Below are 20,808 nucleotides of genomic sequence, written 5' to 3' on the forward strand. Positions count from 1 at the left end.
TAAAAAAATTGTTTCTAAAAGATCATTTTTGTGACTAAAAATTTAAATGTTCATTTTTTCCTTCCATGTTGCTTCTGCTGCTGTGAAGCACCTGAAGAGTTAATAAACTTCTTGAATGTGGTTTTGAGCACCTTGAGGGGTGCAGTTTTTAGAATGGTGTCACTTTTGGGTATTTTCAGCCATATAGAACCCTCAAACTGACTTCAAATGTGAGGTGGTCCCTAAAAAAAATGGTTTTGTAAATTTTGTTGTAAAAATGAGAAATCACTGGTCAAATTTTAACCCTTATAACTTCCTTTTGTTTCCAAAATTGTGCTGATGTAAAGTAGACATGTGGGAAATGTTATTTATTAACTATTTTGTGTCACATAACTCTCTGGTTTAACAGGATAAAAATTCAAAATGTGAAAATTGCGAAATTTTCAAAATTTTCGCCAAATTTCCGTTTTTTCACAAACGCAAAAATTATCGACCTAAATTTACCACTAACATGAAGCCCAATATGTCACGAAAAAACAATCTCAGAACCGCTAGGATCCGTTGAAGCGTTCCTGAGTTATTACCTCATAAAGGGACACTGGTCAGAATTGCAAAAAACGGCCAGGTCATTAAGGTCAAAATAGGCTGGGTCATGAAGGGGTTAAGGTCTCTGACCAGGAGACCATTGCTCTACCAACACATGCGGCGGCTAAGGAAGGGTAGAGGGCTGAACCGGAGGCCGCAATAAGGAACGAACCAGATTTGCTATCTGCCAGTCTGTTGTATTTTTAATTGATGACCCATCGGGCAGGGATACTGATAGGTAATATGCCAAGTGGCAGAATGCGCGGCTGCATGCAGAAGGTCAGGAAAAGCCGTCTCTTGCTATCGCCGCTCTCTTTTGACGGTGCGGAGTTAAAATGAACCCTCGATCCACCATCCTCTTAGCAGGGAAGTGAAGAGGTATTGTCCGCCTTCTTGCATCATCTGCTAAATAGTGGAGATGCTGAGGGGGAGGGGGGTGCTTGGACGCCAAAAAAGGGTGCCTCTGTACATCCACAGAGTTAAGGTCCCCGGGTGGACAGAGCTGGTTGTCCGGCGTTAGGCCTGGCTGCAGAAGAGGATACATGGAGGCGACACTCCATGTGCTCGTCTATTGATGGTGTGGAGAGATCGCTGCCCTTTAAAAGGACCCGCCGCCCCTAAGAATCAGACCAGGCATGGCATCTCACGTCTTAGGTGGGAATACGTGGAGGGAACACCCCGCGTGTTTGCATATTGGCTGAAAAAGGATACCGCGCTTGCAGATGCTTCTGTCCAGTGGATCACTTATCCGGAAGCTCCCTGTCCGGGTGAATGGCAAATGCTCTGCTGGGAGTTTAGTTTCCTCATGAGGGACACACTGCGTGATCTAGATTAGAACCGAAGTCTTAGTCAATCTACAGAGATTGGATGATGATATCAATAGGCGAATCCATAGTTTTCTGAATTTCTGGTGAGTCCAGAACCAAGGCAATATCCGATCCATATTCAGAGACTTGTTCTCAGCAAATCATTGGTGAGGGATCAGGAAATGAAACTTCTGTTTTCTAGGCGCGTGTACGTTTCTAGACGCCTGTACGTTTCTAGAAAACTTGCGGCTCCTGCTAGCCGACGGCTCGCATGAAGGAAAGTGACCATCTATATTGGTCCTGCGAGCACTCCGAACCAGAGGGTTCACGGACTAATTCAATCTCTTGGTCAGAGAAGCCATGGGTTGCGGCAGTGACGAAGCCTACTCGGGGAACTAGGTACTCTGGGATAAGCTGGGATCGGCGGCGGAGGGCTCCTGAGCTCATTTAGGGTGACTGGCTTCGGACTGGTCATATGCCTTTAAGACAGGGAATATTGGTCATGAGCCTTTGACAAGGGGATACTGGTTCTGTGCCTTTAAGATTAGGTAATACTGGTTATGTGCCCTTAAGACCAGGGAATACTGCATGTGTATTGAAGACTAGGGAATACTGGTCGTGTGTATTTAAGACTAGGGAATACTGGTCGTGTACCTTTTAAGACCAGGCAGGAGATACTGGTCATGTGTCTTTAAGCACAGGGGGAAGATGCAGGGGAAGAGAGCAGTACTTCCTTACCTGGTTGCAGAGTCATTGTGCCCCTTTAATGCAAAACCATAGCTCGTGTGTGTGTGTGTGTGTTGGCAGGGTGGATCAAGATGGCCACCTGGAGTTGCAGAGGTGGTTAAGTCTCGCAGAGAGCGAGAGGCGAAAATTTGGGAGGCGGATCCTAGTGACTTTCATGAATAGGCCCAAGTTGGGGCTTAAATTTCTGCAGCCACCGTGATCAATACCAGTGGTAGAATAGTGGGGTGTTGCCGAGAGAAGCGATTGCTCCCGTGCCAGGGAAGAAGTGCCAGAAAAGACGGGCAGAGCCACCTTAGCGCGGGCACGGCTTCCGGGATGCGGCCTATACATTGGCTAAATTTTTGCAGCCGGCCGGAGCGTTACCTCAGGGAGGTGGGCCACAGGGAAGCTGAGGTTGCCTGTCCGCATATGAATATCCACTGCAGAGGCCCACCACTGACTAGATCCACTCACCATCAGTGCACGTCCCGGCATGGAGCTGCCGCCTATGACTGGGTTTCAGCACCGAGGAAGGCGCACGCACTCTATTGTTCTGCTGCAGGTCAGGTATTGTAGCGTGGACGGTGCAGGGATAGAGGGAAAAACCTCAATCCACCATTCCTTTGTTAGGGAGGTGGAGAGGAACCGTCCGCCTCCTTGTGCCATCCTCTTTTACAGTGATGGGACAGTGGGGGCTGCTCGGATGCCGAAGAGAGGAGGGGGCCTATGTACATCCACGGACTTCAAGCCCCCGGGTGGACAGGGCCAGTTGTCCGGCAATAGGCCTGGCTGGGGAAGAGGGTACGTGGAGGCGACACTCCATGTGCACGTCCGTTCAGGGTGTGGGGAGATAGGTGCCCTTGAAGGAACCCATCGCCCCTAAGATTTAGCTCAGGCGTGGCACGTCGCAGGAGAGGATACGGAGAGGCGATACTCTGCTCGCCTGTTGATGGTTCGGGGAGATCGAAACCTTGAAAGGATCCTTCGCCCCTTCGTTGTAGAAAGTAAAATCAAAAATGTAAAAGGTAAAAATAAAATAATGAGTTTTGGGTCTGAATAGCAGACCCGTCCGCGTGCCTCCTACTGACACTAAGCAAGAACTGGTTAGCTGAGAGCCAGCAGGAGGGTGTATACTGCAGGGGAGGAGCTAACTTTCTTTGTATCACTTAGTGTCAGCCTCCTAGTGGCAGCAGTATACACCCACGGTCTGTGGCCCCCAATGAGGCGAAGGAGAAAATATAAATGTGCTATCGCTGTAATCATACTGACCCGAGGAATAAAGCTGCCTTATCATTTTTACCACATGTGAAACAGCATAAAAAAATTCCAAAAAACAATTCCTGAATTGTTGCTTTTTCTTCATTCGGCCTCCCCAAAAATCGGTATAGAAAGCGATCAAAAAGTCATGTGTCCAAAAAAAGGTACCAATAAAAACGGCAACTTGTCCAGCAAAAACAAGCCCTCACATGACTGTCAGACAAAATCTAGAAAAATTACTCTCAATATATGGCAATGCAAAAAAACAGTTTTTGCAATAGAAAGCGTCTTTTAGTGTGTGACAACAGCCAAACAAAAAATCAGTTGTAAATCTGTATATACACTGCCCACGTAGTGTATAACACTGCCCACGTAGTGTATAACACTGCCCACGCAGTGTATAACACTGCCCACGCAGTGTATAACACTGCCCACGCAGTGTATAACACTGCCCACGCAGTGTATAACACTGCCCACGCAGTGTATAACACTGCCCACGCAGTGTATAACACTGCCCACGCAGTGTATAACACTGCCCACGCAGTGTATAACACTGTGGGCACCATATCCCTGTTATAAAAAAAAGAATGAAAATAAAAAAGTTATATACTCACCCTCCGGCGTCCAGCGAAGCTGTCCCTATGCGCGCGATGCGGCCGCCAGCTTCCGTTCCCAGCGATGCATTGCAAAATTACCCAGATGACTTAGCGGTCTCGCGAGACCGCTACGTCATCATCTCGCGAGACCGCAATGCAAGGCCCGGAGCATCGCGATAAGCGGGAAAGGCGCCGGAAGGTGAGTATATAATGATTTTTTTTTTCTTATTTTTAACATTAGATCGGCAGCATCAATAGTAAAAAGTTGGTCACACAAGGTTAATAGCAGCGTTAACGGACTGCGTTACACCGCGGCATAACGCGGTGTAACACAGCCATTAACCCTGTGTGAGCACTGACTGGAGGGGGCACTGACAGAGTAGGAAGGGGCGAATTCGCAACCAATCAGCGACGTGGGATTTCCGTGACAGAGAGACAGACAGACAAACATGGAAGTGCCCCTTAGACGATTATAGATATATATATATAGATAGATAGATATAGATGGATCCTTCAGGGGCTTAATCTGAATTACGTCACTCAGAGATTTAGATGGAAACCTCAAAGTTAGTGCTCAGCGTGGAGAGCAGGATAAATGTGACCCCAAATGTTATGTAAAATGTTCCCAATAAAAGCTTCAACTCAATCGTTCAAAAAAAGCAAGCCCCTACTCAGGTCTGTCATCTCTTAACAGAAATATAGCGGGCTTCCTCGTTACTGGTAGTATAAAATAAAAGGCTCTGTAATAGCGCTGTGACTCCTTGCCCCCCCCCCCCCCCCCCCCCAAAAAAAAAAAAAATTTAAATTCTACGCTCCCAAATCCAAAAGCCCCCCCCCTTCTGAGCCCCCACAGTGTGCCTAAACCACATTTAGCGTTCACATGTTGGGCGGGGGTATAATTTCCAAAATGGGGTCACTTGAAGGGGAATTCTGCTCTCCTAGCACTTACGAGTTCTGTATATGAAGTCAGTAAACTATTCTAGGAAAATCTGCACTCCGGGAGGCAAATAGCACTCTGTCCCTCCCGGGTCTCACTATATGGCTAAGCAGTACTGTACAGCCACATATGGGGTATTGCTACATTCAGCAGAAATTGTTTTACAAATTTTGGCACCATTTTTACCCCTTTCCCAGCGTGAAAGTGTAATATCTGGGTCTGAAACAAAGTTTTGGTGGTAAAAATGTTTTTTTCTTCATTGCTCAATGGTATAAAATTCTGTGACACACCCCTGTTATCAATATGATCACTGCACCCCTAGATGAATTCATTGAGCGGTGTAGTTTGTAAAATGAGGTCACTTATGTGTATTCTGGCACCTCAGGGGCTCTCCCAGTGTGTCATGGCACCTGCAAACCGTAACATTAAAAGAGGGATTTTTGGTACTTACCTTAAAATCTCTTTCTTCTTCTTCATTGGTGGACACAAGTAACCATGGGGTGTATGCTGCTGTCGCTAGGAGGCTGACGCTAGGCAAAAAAAAGGAAAATAGCTCCTCCTCAGCATTATACACCCGCCGACAGGCACCAAGTACCTCGGTTAGTGTTAAAGCAGTAGGAGTAGCAACCAAAACTCAACATCTGTACCAACCCAACAACAAAGGCACATGTAGGCCCAAAGCGGTACAAACAGTTAGGGGTGCTGTGTTCCCCAATGAAGGCTCCAAGAAAGAGATTTTATGGTGAGTACCAAAAATCCCTCCTTTATCGCCTCATTGGGGGACACAGGTAACCATGGGATGTCCCAAAGCAGTCCCAAGGGTGGGAAACAAAAAGAAAGCAAAGAAAAACAGACTTAGATCAGCCGGTGTGTAACCGCTGCCTCCAAAACCTTCCTTCCCAGTTCTGCATCAGACGAGGCATGGGTAGGACCCCTGTAAAACCTCACGAAAGTGTGCAGAGATGACCAGGTCGCAGCTTTACAAATCTGTAAAGCTGAAGCCTGGTGACGAACTTCCCAGTAAGCTCCCACCGCCCGTGTGGAGTGAGAGTTTACCCCCGGAGGAAGCTGTTTGTCCTGAACGCAGTATGCCTCCAATATTGCTGAATGAATCCAACAGGCAATAGTAGATTTGGAAGCTGGAAACCCCTTACGACGACCTTCAAAGATGACAAAAAGGGTATCCGAGAGGCGAAAGAACAATACTTGGGAGGTAAACTCTGATAGCTCTGACCAGATCCAAGTTGTGGAGCGTCTTCTCCAGGGGATGAGCCAGAGAGACATAGAGAGGGAAGGGACAATTTCTTCATTTATGTGAAATGAAGAAACCACCTTAGGCAAGAAGGAAGGAACTGGTCTGAGAACTAACTTGTCCTGATAGAGAATCAGGAACGGAAAACGGCAGGTCAGTGCCGCTAACTCAGAAACTCTCCTGATGGACGTAATGGCAACTCAATAGGCCACTTTCCATGACATTAGAGAAGATGGAATGTCTTCAGTGGGCTCAAAAGAAGTGCACCAAGGGCCAGCTGAACTCTCATCTTCTCCAGAACTCTCATGCAGGACCGTGGGGGAGAGGAGTTGGTCGCTTTAGAATGCTCATCCCCTGGCAGAGAGAGAGATACGTTTCCTTTGGAAGGAAGACACGGGCTAGGGCCGTGTCAAACCTCATGTTCAGAAACACCAGGTGCTGAGCTGAGATCAGGGAGAGCCTCTCTCTGTTAACAATCCAGCCGAGGCGGACCAGAATGTCCCAGGTGATCTGGAGACTCAGGTCTCAGTCTTGGCGGGACTGCCCCTTGATCAGAAGATCGTCCAAGTAATGGATTATGAGAATCCCCTTGGAACGAAGGATGGCCATGACTGCTGCCATTATCTTCGTGAATACTCTGGGGGCAGAGGCCAGGCCGAAGGGAAGAACCGTGAACTGATCGTGGTCCTCCTGGATTGCAAACCGCAGGAATCTCTGTTGCTGAACACAAATAGGGCTGTGAAGATAAGCATCCTGAATGTCTACAAAGCGAATAAATTTTCCCCGTTCCATGGAGGCGACTACTGAACGTAGGGACTTCATTCTGAAATGACTGATCCGAACTTCACGGTTCAGTCACTTAAGGTCCAGAATCGGACGGAGCGATCCGTCTTTCTTCTGGACTACGAAAAGATTCAAGTAGAACCCTGAAAACCGTTCATTCTGGAGAACGGGTACAATTACTTCTGTGCGTAGTAGGGTAGAGACGGCCTAAAGAATCCCTGGGCCCTAAGATGGGAGTCTTGGCGGGCGAGACAAAAAGAAATGTTTTCCGGGGGGGGGATAAAAGTCGATTTTGTAACCGGACGTAACATCGTCAACCACCGACAACCATGCTTCCTGGAAGAGAAACCGGCCTCCCACCCTGGAGAGATTCCCGGGTGGGGGTGACCCATCACGTCAAGGAGAGTCTGTTGTCGCGTGACCCTGAAGGATTGGAAGAGCGACCCTTTGGTTGCCAGTGAGGAGCTGGTTTGACGGACGGCTTCCTTTCCCTTTGGGCAGAAGAGCGGTCCTGCTGAGAGGAGGGTCCCTGAAGAATAGAAGGGCCAAAAGGAACGAATTGAAGCAACCTTTTCCTATTGAAAAAACGTTTAGGCTTGGACTGGGGAACAGAGGTACTTTTCCCGCCGGTAGCTTTCAAAATTATTTGATCCAGTTTGGACCCAAATAGTCTAGATCCTTGAAAGGCTAGGTTAGTGAGAGACACTTTTGAGGTTGGATCTGCATTCCACGCTTTCAACCAGATAATGCAACATATAGCAATGATGTTGCCGTTTGCCCTGGCGGAACAGCCAGCCGCATCCAAGGAGGCGGTTAGAAGATATTTACCGGCATGAGCAAATCTGGTCTGCCAAATCTGCCATCTCATCCTGGGGAGCTGGGATACCTTGGCGAAGCATTCTTGACCAGGCAGACATGGATTTTGTCACCCAGGTGGAGGCAAAAATGGGGCAGAGCGAGGTGCCAGCCACTTCAAAGGCTGATTTAGCCAAGGACTCAATCTGCCTATCCGTAGCATCCGTAAGAGATGCACCGTCAGGCAGAGACAAGACTGTCTTGGAGGACAGGCGAGAAACCGGCGGGTCCACATTAGGCGACTCTGCCCATCTACCAACAAGATCTGGACTAAAGGGATAAAGGATGTCTAGCTGCTTCCTTCCCGGGAAGCGCCTCTCAGGATGTTCCCAGTATTTAGCCATAATCGCCTCAAATTCCCTGTGATTTTGAAAAAGTCCGGGAAAGACTTTTTACCCATTTAAAGGAAAGAGTGCTCCTGAGCTGGTGCCTCATCCTCCTTTAGGTTAAGAGTTTGGGTAATTGCCAAGATAAGGCAATTAACCATATCCTGCATTTTTGAGACCTGGTCCGTATCAGACTCAGACTGGGAATCTGCATCTGACCCAAAAGCTGCCTCCGAGGAGGGGCATGGGGAGAAGAGGGCATTCTAGAGGATGCAGAGGGACCCGTGGAACTGGAGGAGGAACTGGAAAGAGCCCACTTCCTTTACTTTGTACCCGATCTGTCCCTGCAAAGATCTTGGTTAGGTGCATGCGAATCATCATGAGAGGCATTCGGAGTACTGGTGGCGGCAGACAAATGTGGAAGATGCTCCAGGACCTGGACCAGGGACTGAGATACTTTTGTCAGGTCAGAGACCGACTGTGACATGGTAACAGCCCACTCAGGAGGGAGGGGGGGGGGGTGTGCTCTCATCCCGTGCGTTAGGGTGCTCCTGTGGGGCAGACATGGTGGAATGACTGCAGGATGGGCGGAAAAGAGAAGATTGACCTGAAGACCACTTTCTTTTGCAGAGGGCACAGGCGTAATGAATTGCAGTAGGCTTACAGGGTCAATGAGAAGCCTCTCCAGGGCTGGGCATACAGTGGGTACAGAAAGTATTCAGACCCCTTTTAAATTTTTCACTCTGTTTCATTGCAGCCATTAGGTAAATTCAAAATAGTTCATTTTTTTCCTCATTAATGTACTCTCTGCACCCCATCTTGACTGAAGATCACAGAAATGTAGAAATTTTTGCTAATTTATTAAAGAAAAACTGAAATATCACATGGTCATAAGTATTCAGACCCTTTGCTCAGTATTGAATAGAAGCACCCTTTTGAGCTAGTACAGCCTTGAGTCTTCTTCGGAAGGATGCCACAAGTTTTTCACACCTGGATTTGGGGATCCCCTGCCATTCTTCCTTGCAGATCCTCTCCAGTTCCGTCAGATTGGATGATGAATGTTGGTGGACTGCCATTTTCATGTCTCTCCAGAAATGCTCAATTGGGTTTTGGTCAAGGCTCTGGCTGGGCCAGTCAAGAATGGTCACAGAGTTGTTCTGCAGCCAGTCCTTTGTTATTTTAGCGGTGTGCTTAGGGTCATTGTCTGTCTTGTTGGAAGGTGAACCTTCAGCCAAGTCTGAGGTCCAAAGCACTCTGGAAGAGGTATTCATCCAGGATTCTCTGTACTTGACCACATTCATGTTTCCTTCAATGACAACCAGTCGTTCTGTCCCTGCAGCTGAAAAACACCCCTATAGCATGATGCTGCCACCACCATGTTTCACTGTTGGGATTGTATTGGCCAGGTGATGAGCATTGCCTGGTTTTCTCCACACACACCGCTTAGAATTATCACCAAAAAGGTCTATCTTCGTCTCATCAGACCAGAGAATCTTATTTCTCATAGTCTGGGAGTCCTTCATGTGTTTTTTTAGCAAACTCTTATGCGGGCTTTCTTATGTCTTGCACTGAGGAGAGGCTTCCATCCGGCCACTCTGCGATAAAGGCCTGACTGGTGGAGTGCTGCAGTGATAGTTGATTTTGTGGAACTTTCTCCCATCTCCCTACTGCATCTCTGGAACTCAGCCACAGTGATCTTCAGATTCTTCTTTACCTCTCTCACCAAGGCTCTTCTCCCACGATTGCTCAATTTGGCTTGACGGCCAGGTCTAGGAAGACTTCTGGTGGTCCCAAACTTCTTCCATTTAAGGATTATGGATGCCACTGTGCTCTTAGGAACCTTGAGTACTGGAGAAAGTTTGCTTTAACCTTTGCCAGATCTGTACCTTGCCACAATTCTGTCTCTGACATTCTTGGCAAGTTCCTTTGACCTCATGATTCTCATTTGGTCTGACATCCACTGTGAGCTGTGAGGTCTTATATAGACGGGTGTGTGCCTTTCCAAATCAAGTCATATCAGTTTCATTAAACACAGCTGGCCTGCAGTGAAGGAGTAGAACCATCTCAAGGAAATGGACAGCATGTGACTTAAATATGATTGTCTGAGCAAAAGCGTCGAGGATATGTGCGCAAAACGGGGTTTGGACAGTTCAGTGCAGTAGAATCTCTGACCTATCGAGACCTGATAGGTGTAAAAAGAGCACGCAATTCAAACGCGCGGTGGAGAGTGGCCAGGGAAGCTAGGGAGGAGGTGCGGCCAGGAAGAAATGAGGATGGCCCCAAGGTCTGGGAGAGAGAAATGGTCATGGGCTGTGCAGGGATTATTGCATTAAAGGGAATCTGTCACCCCAAAAATCGTATCTGAGCTAAGCCCACCGGCATCGGGGGCTTATCTACAGCATTCTGTAATGCTGTAAATAAGCCCCCGATGTAACCTGAAAGATGAGAAATAAAGGTTATATTATACTCACCTAGGGGCGGTCCCGCTGCGGTTGCGGGTCCGATGGCAGTCGCGATCCGGGTCCGACGCCTCCTATCTTCATTCGATGACGTCCTCTTCTTGTCTTCTTGCAGTGGCTCCAGCGCAGGCGTACTTTGTCTGCCCTGTTGAGTGCAGAGCAAAGCACTGCAGTTCAGGCCCCGGGCCTCTCTGACCTTTCCCGGCCCCTGCGCACTGCAGTTCTTTGCTCTGCCCTCAACAGGGCAGACAAAGTACGCCTGCGCCGAAGCCGCTGCAAGAACAGAACGTCATCGAATGAAGATAGGAGGCTCCGGATCGCGACTCCCATCGGACCAGGACCGCAGCGGGACCGCCCCTGGGTGAGTATAATAGAACCTTTATTTCTCATCTTTCAGGTTACATCGGGGGCTTATCTACAGCATTACAGAATGCTGTAGATAAGCCCCTGATGCCGGTGGGCTTAGCTCAGATACGATTTTTGGGGTGACAGACTCCCTTTAAAGCCGCCCTGCCCTATGACTGAATGGGGCGAAAAATTGACGTGCGCCACTGTAGGGGGAGAAACATAAATACCTGCACTGTGGGCTTGTGGGTCCACGGTTCCTCTTCACTGATTGGGAGCTTGTGAAGGCATCCTCGATGGATGGGGGTCCTGGTGTGATAGATCCTCCTTCCCGCACCATATCCTGATGATGCAGAAGACCGCTGGTGACCATAGTCTTCCTCCCAGCCCTCTCCGAGGAGAAGGGTGGGGAAAAGACAAGGACCAGCCACCGGGAATCACCCTGAAACACCCATAAAGGTGACAGGGGATTACGTCCTGCCTGCGGGTCCGAGAGTGGGCGATGTGGGTGACACCACTCTGTCGCATAGGTACGTACGGGAAAACAAGGTGAGAAATTACACCCTGTTACCCTAAGGAAGAAGAACCTGAAAGCAAATGGAAAAGATTAATAAAACACAACAAGAAACCCGAAAAGGAAAAAATACATATCTAGGATCAGATTCAGGTCCGCCTCCTACAGACACTAAGCTTAAACTGAGGTATTTTGTGCCTGTTGGTGGATGTATACTGCTGAGGAGGAGCTATTTTCCTTTTTTGCCTAGGGTCAGCCTCCAAGCGACAGCGGCATACACCCCATGGTTACCTGTGTCCCCCAATGAAGCGGTAAGGAAATCTGCAAATTAATATGGCTCTCCTTCCCTTCTGACTTTTTCACTGTGCATTAAAAGTTCCCTATTACATGCAGGGTATTGGCACAATCAGAAGAAATTGAACAACAAACTGAGAGGTTCATTTTTCCCTATTAGCCCTTATTAAAATTTGGGGCTTAAACAACATTTTAGTGGAAAAAAATATTTTTCTTTCTTGATCGCACAATGGTATAAATTTCTGTGAGACACATGTGGTATCAACATGCTCACTGCACCCCTAGATGAATTCATTGAGAGGTGTAGTTACTAAAATGAGATAATGGGTTTCTGCTGGTCTGGCACCTCAGGGGCTCTGCCAGTGTGATACGGCAGCCTCGGACCATTCCAGCCAACTCTGAACTCCAATATGGCGCTTCTTCCCTTTTGAGCTTTGCGCTGTGCCTCAAAAATAGTTTTCCCACACACACAGGGTATTGGCACTCTCAGGAGAAATTGCACCACAAATTTTGGAGTCCATTTTCTACTGTTACCGTTGTGAAAATAAAACATTTGGGGCTAAAATAAATTTTTTGTGGAAAAATGTGATTTTTATTGGTTCTACGTTATTAACTTCTGCAGAGCACCTGGGGGTTTAACCCTGCTGTTTTGTTCGCATTTACTATACACTTGTAGTGTTCCGGGTCACTATGACCCGGCTTATTAAACCTTGATTTTAGACACTCTAACTCCATTTTTTTTTTAATACTTTTTGCTTACTAGACTGTTTGTGAACATGTTTGGTAGTAAAAAAAAAAGAAAAATGAACTAGAAATCTTTTTTTTTTTTGTTTTTATTCTGAAAAAACAGATCAATGAGCAAAACGAAAATAGAAAACTACACATATTTTGTAAAAAAACAAAAACAAAACGTGTACTGATAAGAGAAGATAAGAACCCTTCTGAAAACAAGCAGATAAGCCAGGAAGACAGACTTACTTAGCAAAAAAAAATTATTTGCAAGACTTTACAGCTCAGCTTTACAAAAAAAAAACGTCTTAGACAGCGCGTTCTGAGCAGTCCGCTCTGCGCATAATATACACGTGTAGTGCACACCTAGTGATCTCTCCGGATGCACTCTACATTTTAGAATAGACTGCGCACCAAAAATAATCAATATAAAGCCATTTTTATGGTGCGCAGATCTCAATGCATACCCCCGGTAGAGCGCGTGTACGACCCCATTGAAATAATTTAGGAAATAAATCAATTGATATACAATAGTAGATGCAATAAATAGACCCAACTGAGGTTATAACTCCTTTATTTCACTGAAAATATGGCCTCACAGCTGTAAAAAACGATGTCGGGTCACTATGACCCGAACACAACAAGTGTAACTTTTTGCGCGTAGCAAAAAGTAAACGAAAAAAAAAAAATACTCATAGGTAGGTCCCCCCAAATGAGGAAAAGTCAAGGAGTCTCAAGTTTTATAGACTTACAGAAAAAAATCTACAGGGCCGCAAAAGTCTGTTCGGGTCACTATGACCCGAACAGAACATTAGGGTTAAGTTGCTCATCACACATCTAGATAAATTTCTTGAGGGGGTCTAGTTTCCAAAATGGTGTCACTTACATTTCTACTGTTTAGGCACATCAGAGGCTCTCCAAACACGACATGGCATTCACTTCCAGCCAAGTCAAATGATGCTTATTCCCTTCTGAGCCCTGCTGTGCGCCTAAACAGTTGTTTTTCCCCACATATGGGGTATCTGCGTACTTAGAAGAAATTTCAGAACAAATATTTGGGTCCATTTTCTCCTAATAGCCTTGTGAAAATAAAAAAAAAATTGGGTCTAAAGTAACATTTTTGTGGAAAAAAAAAAGTTAAATGTTATATTTTTCCATCCACATTGCTTCAGTTACTGTGAAACACCCCTTGAATGTGGTTTTGAACACCTTGAGGGGTGCAGTTTTAGAGTGGTGTCACTTTTGGGTATTTTCTGTCATATAGACACCTCAGAGTCACTTCAAATGTGATTTGGTCCCTAAAAAAATGGTTTTGTGAATTACGTTGGAAAAAAGAGAAATTGCTGGTCAACTTTTTACTCCCTAACAAAAAATTTTTTAAAAAAAAATTGTACTGATGTAAAGTAGACATGTGGGAAATGTTACTTATCCACTGTTTTGTGTTACATTATTGATTTAAAGGCATAAAAATTCTAGGTTTGAAAATTGTGAAATTTTCAAAATTTTTGCCAAATTGTTTTTTTCTCACAAGTAAACGCAAGTCATATTGAAGAAATTTTACCAATATCTTGAAGGACAGTATGTCACTCAGAATCAGTGAGATCCACGGAAGCGTTCCAGAGTTATTACAACATAAAGTGAAAGTGGTCCGATGTAAAAAATGGCACAAATAGGCTCGGTCCTTAAGGCTATGTGCACACGATGCGGATTTGCTGCGTATCCGCAGCGGATTTTTCCGCGCAGAAACGCTGCAGAACCGCACTGTGATGTACAGTACAATGTTATTCAATGGGGAAAAAAAAAAAAGCTGTGCAGATGGTGCGGAAAAATCAGTGCGGAATTGCTGCGGATTTCAAAGAAGTGCATGTCACTTCTTTTGTGCGGATCTGCAGTGTTTCTGCACCGCTCCATGTTAAAAATCCGCATTGGCAAAAACCGCAAAAAATCCGCACAAAATCCACATCAATTCCGCATATAAACCGCACAAAACCTGCATAAAAACCGCGGCAAATGCACGGCTGCGGATTCTGCCAGGAGATGCGGATTTTGTGCAGAAAATTCTGCACTTCTTTTCCTACGTGTGCACATAGCCCAAGGGGTTATTGAATTTAGCCCTTATTTTTGTATCTGTTTTCATGTAAAGAAATAATGATGTACTGCAGAGATTTATCCTCTGATGCTACAAGAGCTTTATGATAATGTGAGCGTATATTATAAATTTATGCCTTCTGTAACACAAACATTTGACTTTCTTTTTTTCAGAAACTGGACTACATAACATATTTATCATCTTTTGACCAACTCTTTGACATTCCCAAAGAGCGGAAAAATGCAGAATACAAAAGGTAAAAGTTTAATGCATTTTGGGGTACTTAAAATTGTAATTCATTATATAGTGTTTTGGTGTGTAATTTAGATACTTGCGTATGTGTAATGCTGTTCTACGTAGATTCCATAGTTACTTGGAATTTTGTTTGTTTTTATAACTATATTCACACAGGTACTTGGAAGTGCTTTTAGAATACCTCCAAGACTACGCTGACAGAGTAAAGCCTTTGTTGGATCAAAATGAACTATTTGGAAAGATACAGATTGAATTTGAAAAGAAATGGGAGACTGGGAGCTTTCCAGGATGGCCGGTATGTAATGAATAGCATTGATAAAACATAAATTCTCTGAATTTCTTGTAAATGTTAAACCGGAATTGGTCAGTAAGTGACCGCTGTATGTTTTGTCAACAGGGGAGTGACAGCAGTATATTATCTATCTATATAATCGTCTAAGGGTCACTTCCGTCTATTTGTCTGTTTTTCTGTCACGGAAATCCCACGTCGCTGATTGGTTTCGCCAGCTGCCTGCGACCAATCAGCGACAGGCGCAGTACAGCCGCGAATTAGCACGGGATTTGAACCACGCTTCACTGATTGGTCGCGCCTGGCCGGCCACGACCAATCAGCGATATTGGCTCGAGATTTAAATTTCACTGATAATGTATATATTTTACCCGGAAAGTCCTGTGTATTCATTGCATTATTCTTAAAACTTCATAAATAAACTACATACATATTCTAGAATAGCCCACACACATGGTTAATGGCAGCGTTAACGGACCGCGTTAAGCCGCGGTGTAACGCACTCCGTTAACGCAGCTATAAACCCTGTGTGACCAACTTTATACTATTGATGCTGCCTATGCAGCATCAATAGTAAAAAGATCTAATGTTAGAAATAATAATAATAATTTAAAAAAAAAAAAAGGTTATTGTCACCTTCTGACGTCGCGTGCTGTCCCCGGCAGTGCAAGCGGCAGGTTCCGGTGCCAAGGATGCTATGCGAGAAGGACCTGCCATGACGTCACGGTGACATGTGACCGTGACGTCATCACAGGTCCTGCGCTCATACCAACCCTGGGACTGGAAGCTGCCGCGTGCACCGTACACAGGCGTCAGGACTTCAAGGGGCCTTCGGAAGGTGAGTATGTGTTTATTTTTTACTTTAAGTCTTTTTTAACCACGCGTATAGTGGCCACATTGCTATATACTAGGTGGGCTGTGTTACATACTGCGTGGGCTGTGTTATATACTACATCTCTGTGATATATACTATGTGACTGTGCAATATACAACGTGACTGTCCAATATACTACGTGGCTGTCCAATATACTACGTGGCTGTGCAATATACAACGTGCTCTGTGTTATATACTACGTAGCTGTGCAATATACTATGTGGCTGTGTCGGTTCTGTTATATACTACGTAGACTGTGCAATATACTGCGTAGCTATGCAATATACTACGTGCCTCTACAATATACTACATGCCTATGTTATATACTACGTGGCTCTGCTATATACTACGTCGCTGACCAATATACTACATAGCTGTGCAATATACTACGTAGCTGCAATACACTACGTGACTGTTACATACTACGTGGCTGTGCAATATACTACGTAGCTGTGCAATATACAACGTGACTGTCCAATATACTACGTGGCTGTCCAATATACTACGTGGCTGTGCAATATACAACGTGCTCTGTGTTATATACTACGTAGCTGTGCAATATACTATGTGGCTGTGTCGGTTCTGTTATATACTACGTAGACTGTGCAATATACTGCGTAGCTATGCAATATACTACGTGCCTCTACAATATACTACATGCCTATGTTATATACTACGTGGCTCTGCTATATACTACGTCGCTGACCAATATACTACATAGCTGTGCAATATACTACGTAGCTGCAATACACTACGTGACTGTTACATACTACGTGGCTGTGCAATATACTACGTAGCTGTGCAATATACTACGTGGCTGTGCAATATACTACGTGGCTGTGCAATATACTACGTGCCTGTGCAATATACTATGAGGCTCTACAATATACTACGTGGCTATGTTATATACTACGTGGCTCTGCTATATACTACTTGGCTGACCAATATACTACATAGCTGTGCAGTCTGTGAGGGAGAGAATAACATGGAGGACAGTGTGTGAGGGAGAGAACAACATGGAGGACAGTGTGTAAGGGAGAGAAGAAAAATTTAAATTTTCACCGTTTTTAAGTTTATCATATGGTAAAATAAATGGTGTCTTTGAAAACTATGTCATCCCGTAGAAAACAAGTTGTCATACAGCGATAGATGACTAATAAAGTTTTGACTCTTAAAATAAAGACAGGAGAAAAACAATGGCAGTGTGTCCAATGGGTTAAAACATAAATGTAAGCACCAATGTTTATATGAATACTAGATGGTGACCCGATTCTAACGCATCGGGTATCTACTATATAATCATCTAATTTTGTCTGTAACGGAAATCCTGCGTCGCTGATTGGTCTCGCCAGCTGCCGGCGACCAATCAGCGACAGGCGCAGTCCGGCCGCGAATTGGTGCGGGATTTGAACCACGCTAAGCTGATTGGTCGCACCCGGCTGGCCGCGATCAATCAGCAATATTGGCGCGGAATTTAAACACCGCTTCGCTGATAATGTATAAATTTTACCCGGAAAATGCTGTGTATTCATTGCGTTATTCTTAAATCTTCATAAATAAACTACATACATATTCTAGAATACCCGATGCGTTAGATTCGGGCCACCATCTAGTATATAATGTTATGCTTTTATAGCGCCAACATATTCTGCAACGCTAGACAGACCTAATCATTATTGTCCCCATTGGGGCTCACAAGCCCCATAGCAGTATGAATTCAGTGATTCCACGCCTCATTGGATTCAGGCTTTGAAGAAAGTAAGCAATGGGAAAACTATAGTTTCCCATTTGATCAAGTGAATACTGGGAAATTAGACAGTATCCTAAAATCAGGGCTTCTATTCATTTGTGGGTCATCTTTGTCCACAAAATGCTCACAAATGTATTTTTAGAGTAGGAACAGTGTGGAGGCTCCGAGGCCTCAATAGATGCTCTCATCCTCTGGTTTGAGATTACATGGACCAGATCTAATCCCACTGAACTCCCGCTGTTTTCCCGTGGACACAATACTACTCAGATTACACGGTGAGGGTAAAACAGCGTGACAATAATTGACTGAACCACCAACAAACAATAACATACAGAACAGTCCCAGCAAGATACCCAAGATGGTGTAAAATTATAGAGTTTCACCCTTCCGCTGACTCGCCGGGATTAGAGCAGCTGCGACTTTGAGCTTCCAGGGCCGACTACCCCCACCAGTGGCACCCTGCTTTTTGGCACCCACAGAGAGGAGGTAACGACAAGCCTAGGAAGCTGACAGTACATTGAGGCATGTGACCAGATGGTCCCAACCTGGCTTCTCAAAACATATTCATTCCTAGCTTCCTCAAATGTATCCACGGATTCCAGGGGACTGGAGGGTCACAACCTGGCTTCTCCAAACCTATCAATGGGTTCAGTGATAGTCATTGGAGCTGATCTGTATTCTTTCAGCTTGGGCCATTATCTTAAGCTGATATCCCGTAGAATGTCAAATCTGTGTTGTTCTTCTGGCCTACTGAAAAATAGATATCTGGATAATTAAGATTAAATGCTGTCTCATCACAAACTGCTTTCAGTATAGAAGCCAAGGAGATGGACAGATTAATCAGAATATTTACGCTTGTTTTCTGGCATAAATATGTTGAATAATATTGCGTTAGTGCTAAAAAAAAAAAAAAAAAAAAAAAAAAGGATTAAGCACCACTTTTTTATTTTCCAACACCTTCAAAACTATTTTCTATTTTTTAAACTGCTTTGCCTCAAGCAGTAGATTGGGCTATTTAACCATTCACAACGTGCTCCGTACTAGTACTGCACATATCGTATCCTCTACCTTTGATGTGGGCTCTGGTGCTAAGCCTACATCTTTCCCAGCACATGTCATTTGAACAGCTGTGCCTCTAACAGCCGCAGGTGGAATCACGATCCACCAACGACTGTTAACCCCGTTAAATGCTGCTGTCAATCGCTGTTGGCGGCATTTAATGTGATTGTGCCAGAAGCGCGTCACTAATCCATCCCATCGGTGACCCAGTCACATGATCGCGGGTCACTGATGGGTCAGCATGACAACCAGAGGTCTCCAGCAGACCTCTATGGTTGTCATTGCCGGATTGCTATAAGCGCCGCCCGGTGGATGGTGATTATAGCAGGTGAGCATTGCTGCTACATACAGGCGATCTGATCATCGCCTGTGAGTAGCAGAGGCGATTGGGTTATTGCAGCTTCTAGTCTCTGGAGACTATTGAAGCAGGTAAAAAAAAATAGCTTATACTCGAGTGAGTATATACGGTGAGATTTTCAGCCCATTTTTTTAGGCTGAAAGTGCCCCTCTCGGCTTATACTCGAGTCATTCCCAGGGGGTTGGCGGGGGAGCGGCGGCTGTCACATCATACTCACCTTCTCCTGGCGCGGTCCCTGCCTATCCGATGCGATGGTCTCCAGGCTGCGGCAGCTCTTCCTGTGTTCAGCGGTTACGTGGTACTGCTCATTAAAGTAATGAATATGGACGCGACTCCACTCCTATAGGTGTGGAGCGTATATTCATTACTTTAATGAGTGGTACCAGTGACCGCTGAACACAGGAACACGCTGCCAGCCTGGGACGACTGAGAAGCAGGAACTGCGCCGGGAGGGTGAGTGTAACGGAGGAGGGGAAGCATTGCGATATTCACCTGTTCCCGTTCCACCGCCGGGCTCCGTCTTCCACGTCCTCTGGCTGTGACGTTCAGGTCAGAGGGCGTGATGATGTGGTTAGCGGCGCAAGGCGGTGGAACGGGGACGGGTGAATATCGCTAGTCCCGGGGGCCTGAGTGACGAGGTGAGTATGACATTTTTTTTTTTTTTTTTCATTGCAGCATAATCTACGGTGCATCTTATGAGGCCATCAACCTTTGTGCAGCATTATTTAGGGCATAATCGAGCATCTTATGGGGCCATCAACCTTTGTGCAGCATTATATGGGGCATAATCTGTGGAGCATCTTATGGGGCCATCAACCTTTGTGCAGCATTATATGGGGCATAATATTCTATGGAGCATCTTATGGGGCCATCAACCTTTGTGCAGCATTATATGGGGCATAATATATTCTATGGAGCATTTTAAGGGGCCATCATTAACCTTTTGTGCAGCATTATATGGGGCATATTTTAATATGGAGCATCTTATGGGGCCTATCATGAACTTTATGGAGCATTATATGGGACGTATTTTGTATGGAGCATCTTACCAGGCCCATCATGAACTGTATGGAGCATTATATGGGGCTCCTGATTCAATGTGGATTTTCAAAAACACTTAGCCTACTGATGTCTCAATTAATTTTACTTTTATTGGTATCTATTTTTATTTTTGAAATTTACCAGCAGCTGCTGCATTTCCCACCATAGTCAATAAGTTTTCCCAGTTTTTTGTGGTAAAATTAGGGGTCTCGGCTGATACTCGGGTCGGCAAATACTCGAGTATATACGGTATATTAAAAAGATAAAAAAATATAAACGTTCAAATCACAACTCATTCACCCTATTCAAAATAAAACAATTTTTTTTTAAAAATAGACATATTTGGTATTGATGCGTTCAGAATCGCCTGATCTATCAAGCTAAAAAAGAATTAATCCGATCTGTAAACGGCGCGAAAAAAAGTCAAATCGCCAGAGTTTTGGTCATCGCAACATTGGATTAAAATTTAGCTATGAGCGATTAAAAGATCGTATCCACACCAAAATGGTATCATTAAAAATATCAGCTCAGCAACAAACTTTGGAATTTTTTTCACCATTTAAATAAAAACAACCTGTACATGTTAGGTGTCTACGAACTCATAATGACCTGGAGAATCATAATGGCAGGTCAGTTTTAGCATTTGGTGA

The 20,808-nt window shown here is 45.1% G+C and overlaps 1 protein-coding gene across 1 annotated transcript in view; it reads left to right on the forward strand.

The window, feature by feature from the left end:
• The window catches only part of SF3A3 (splicing factor 3a subunit 3), an 82,522-nt gene that overhangs the window by 22,038 nt on the left and 39,676 nt on the right, over positions 1 to 20,808 (forward strand). The window contains exons 7-8 of the mRNA XM_077295903.1: positions 14,706 to 14,788; positions 14,944 to 15,082. Coding sequence (XP_077152018.1) covers positions 14,706 to 14,788; positions 14,944 to 15,082 — 222 coding nt within the window. The remainder of the gene's footprint in view (positions 1 to 14,705; positions 14,789 to 14,943; positions 15,083 to 20,808) is intronic.

The sequence above is a fragment of the Ranitomeya variabilis genome, chromosome 3 (assembly GCF_051348905.1).
Source record: "Ranitomeya variabilis isolate aRanVar5 chromosome 3, aRanVar5.hap1, whole genome shotgun sequence".
In the NCBI taxonomy this organism is placed as follows: Eukaryota; Metazoa; Chordata; class Amphibia; order Anura; family Dendrobatidae; genus Ranitomeya; species Ranitomeya variabilis.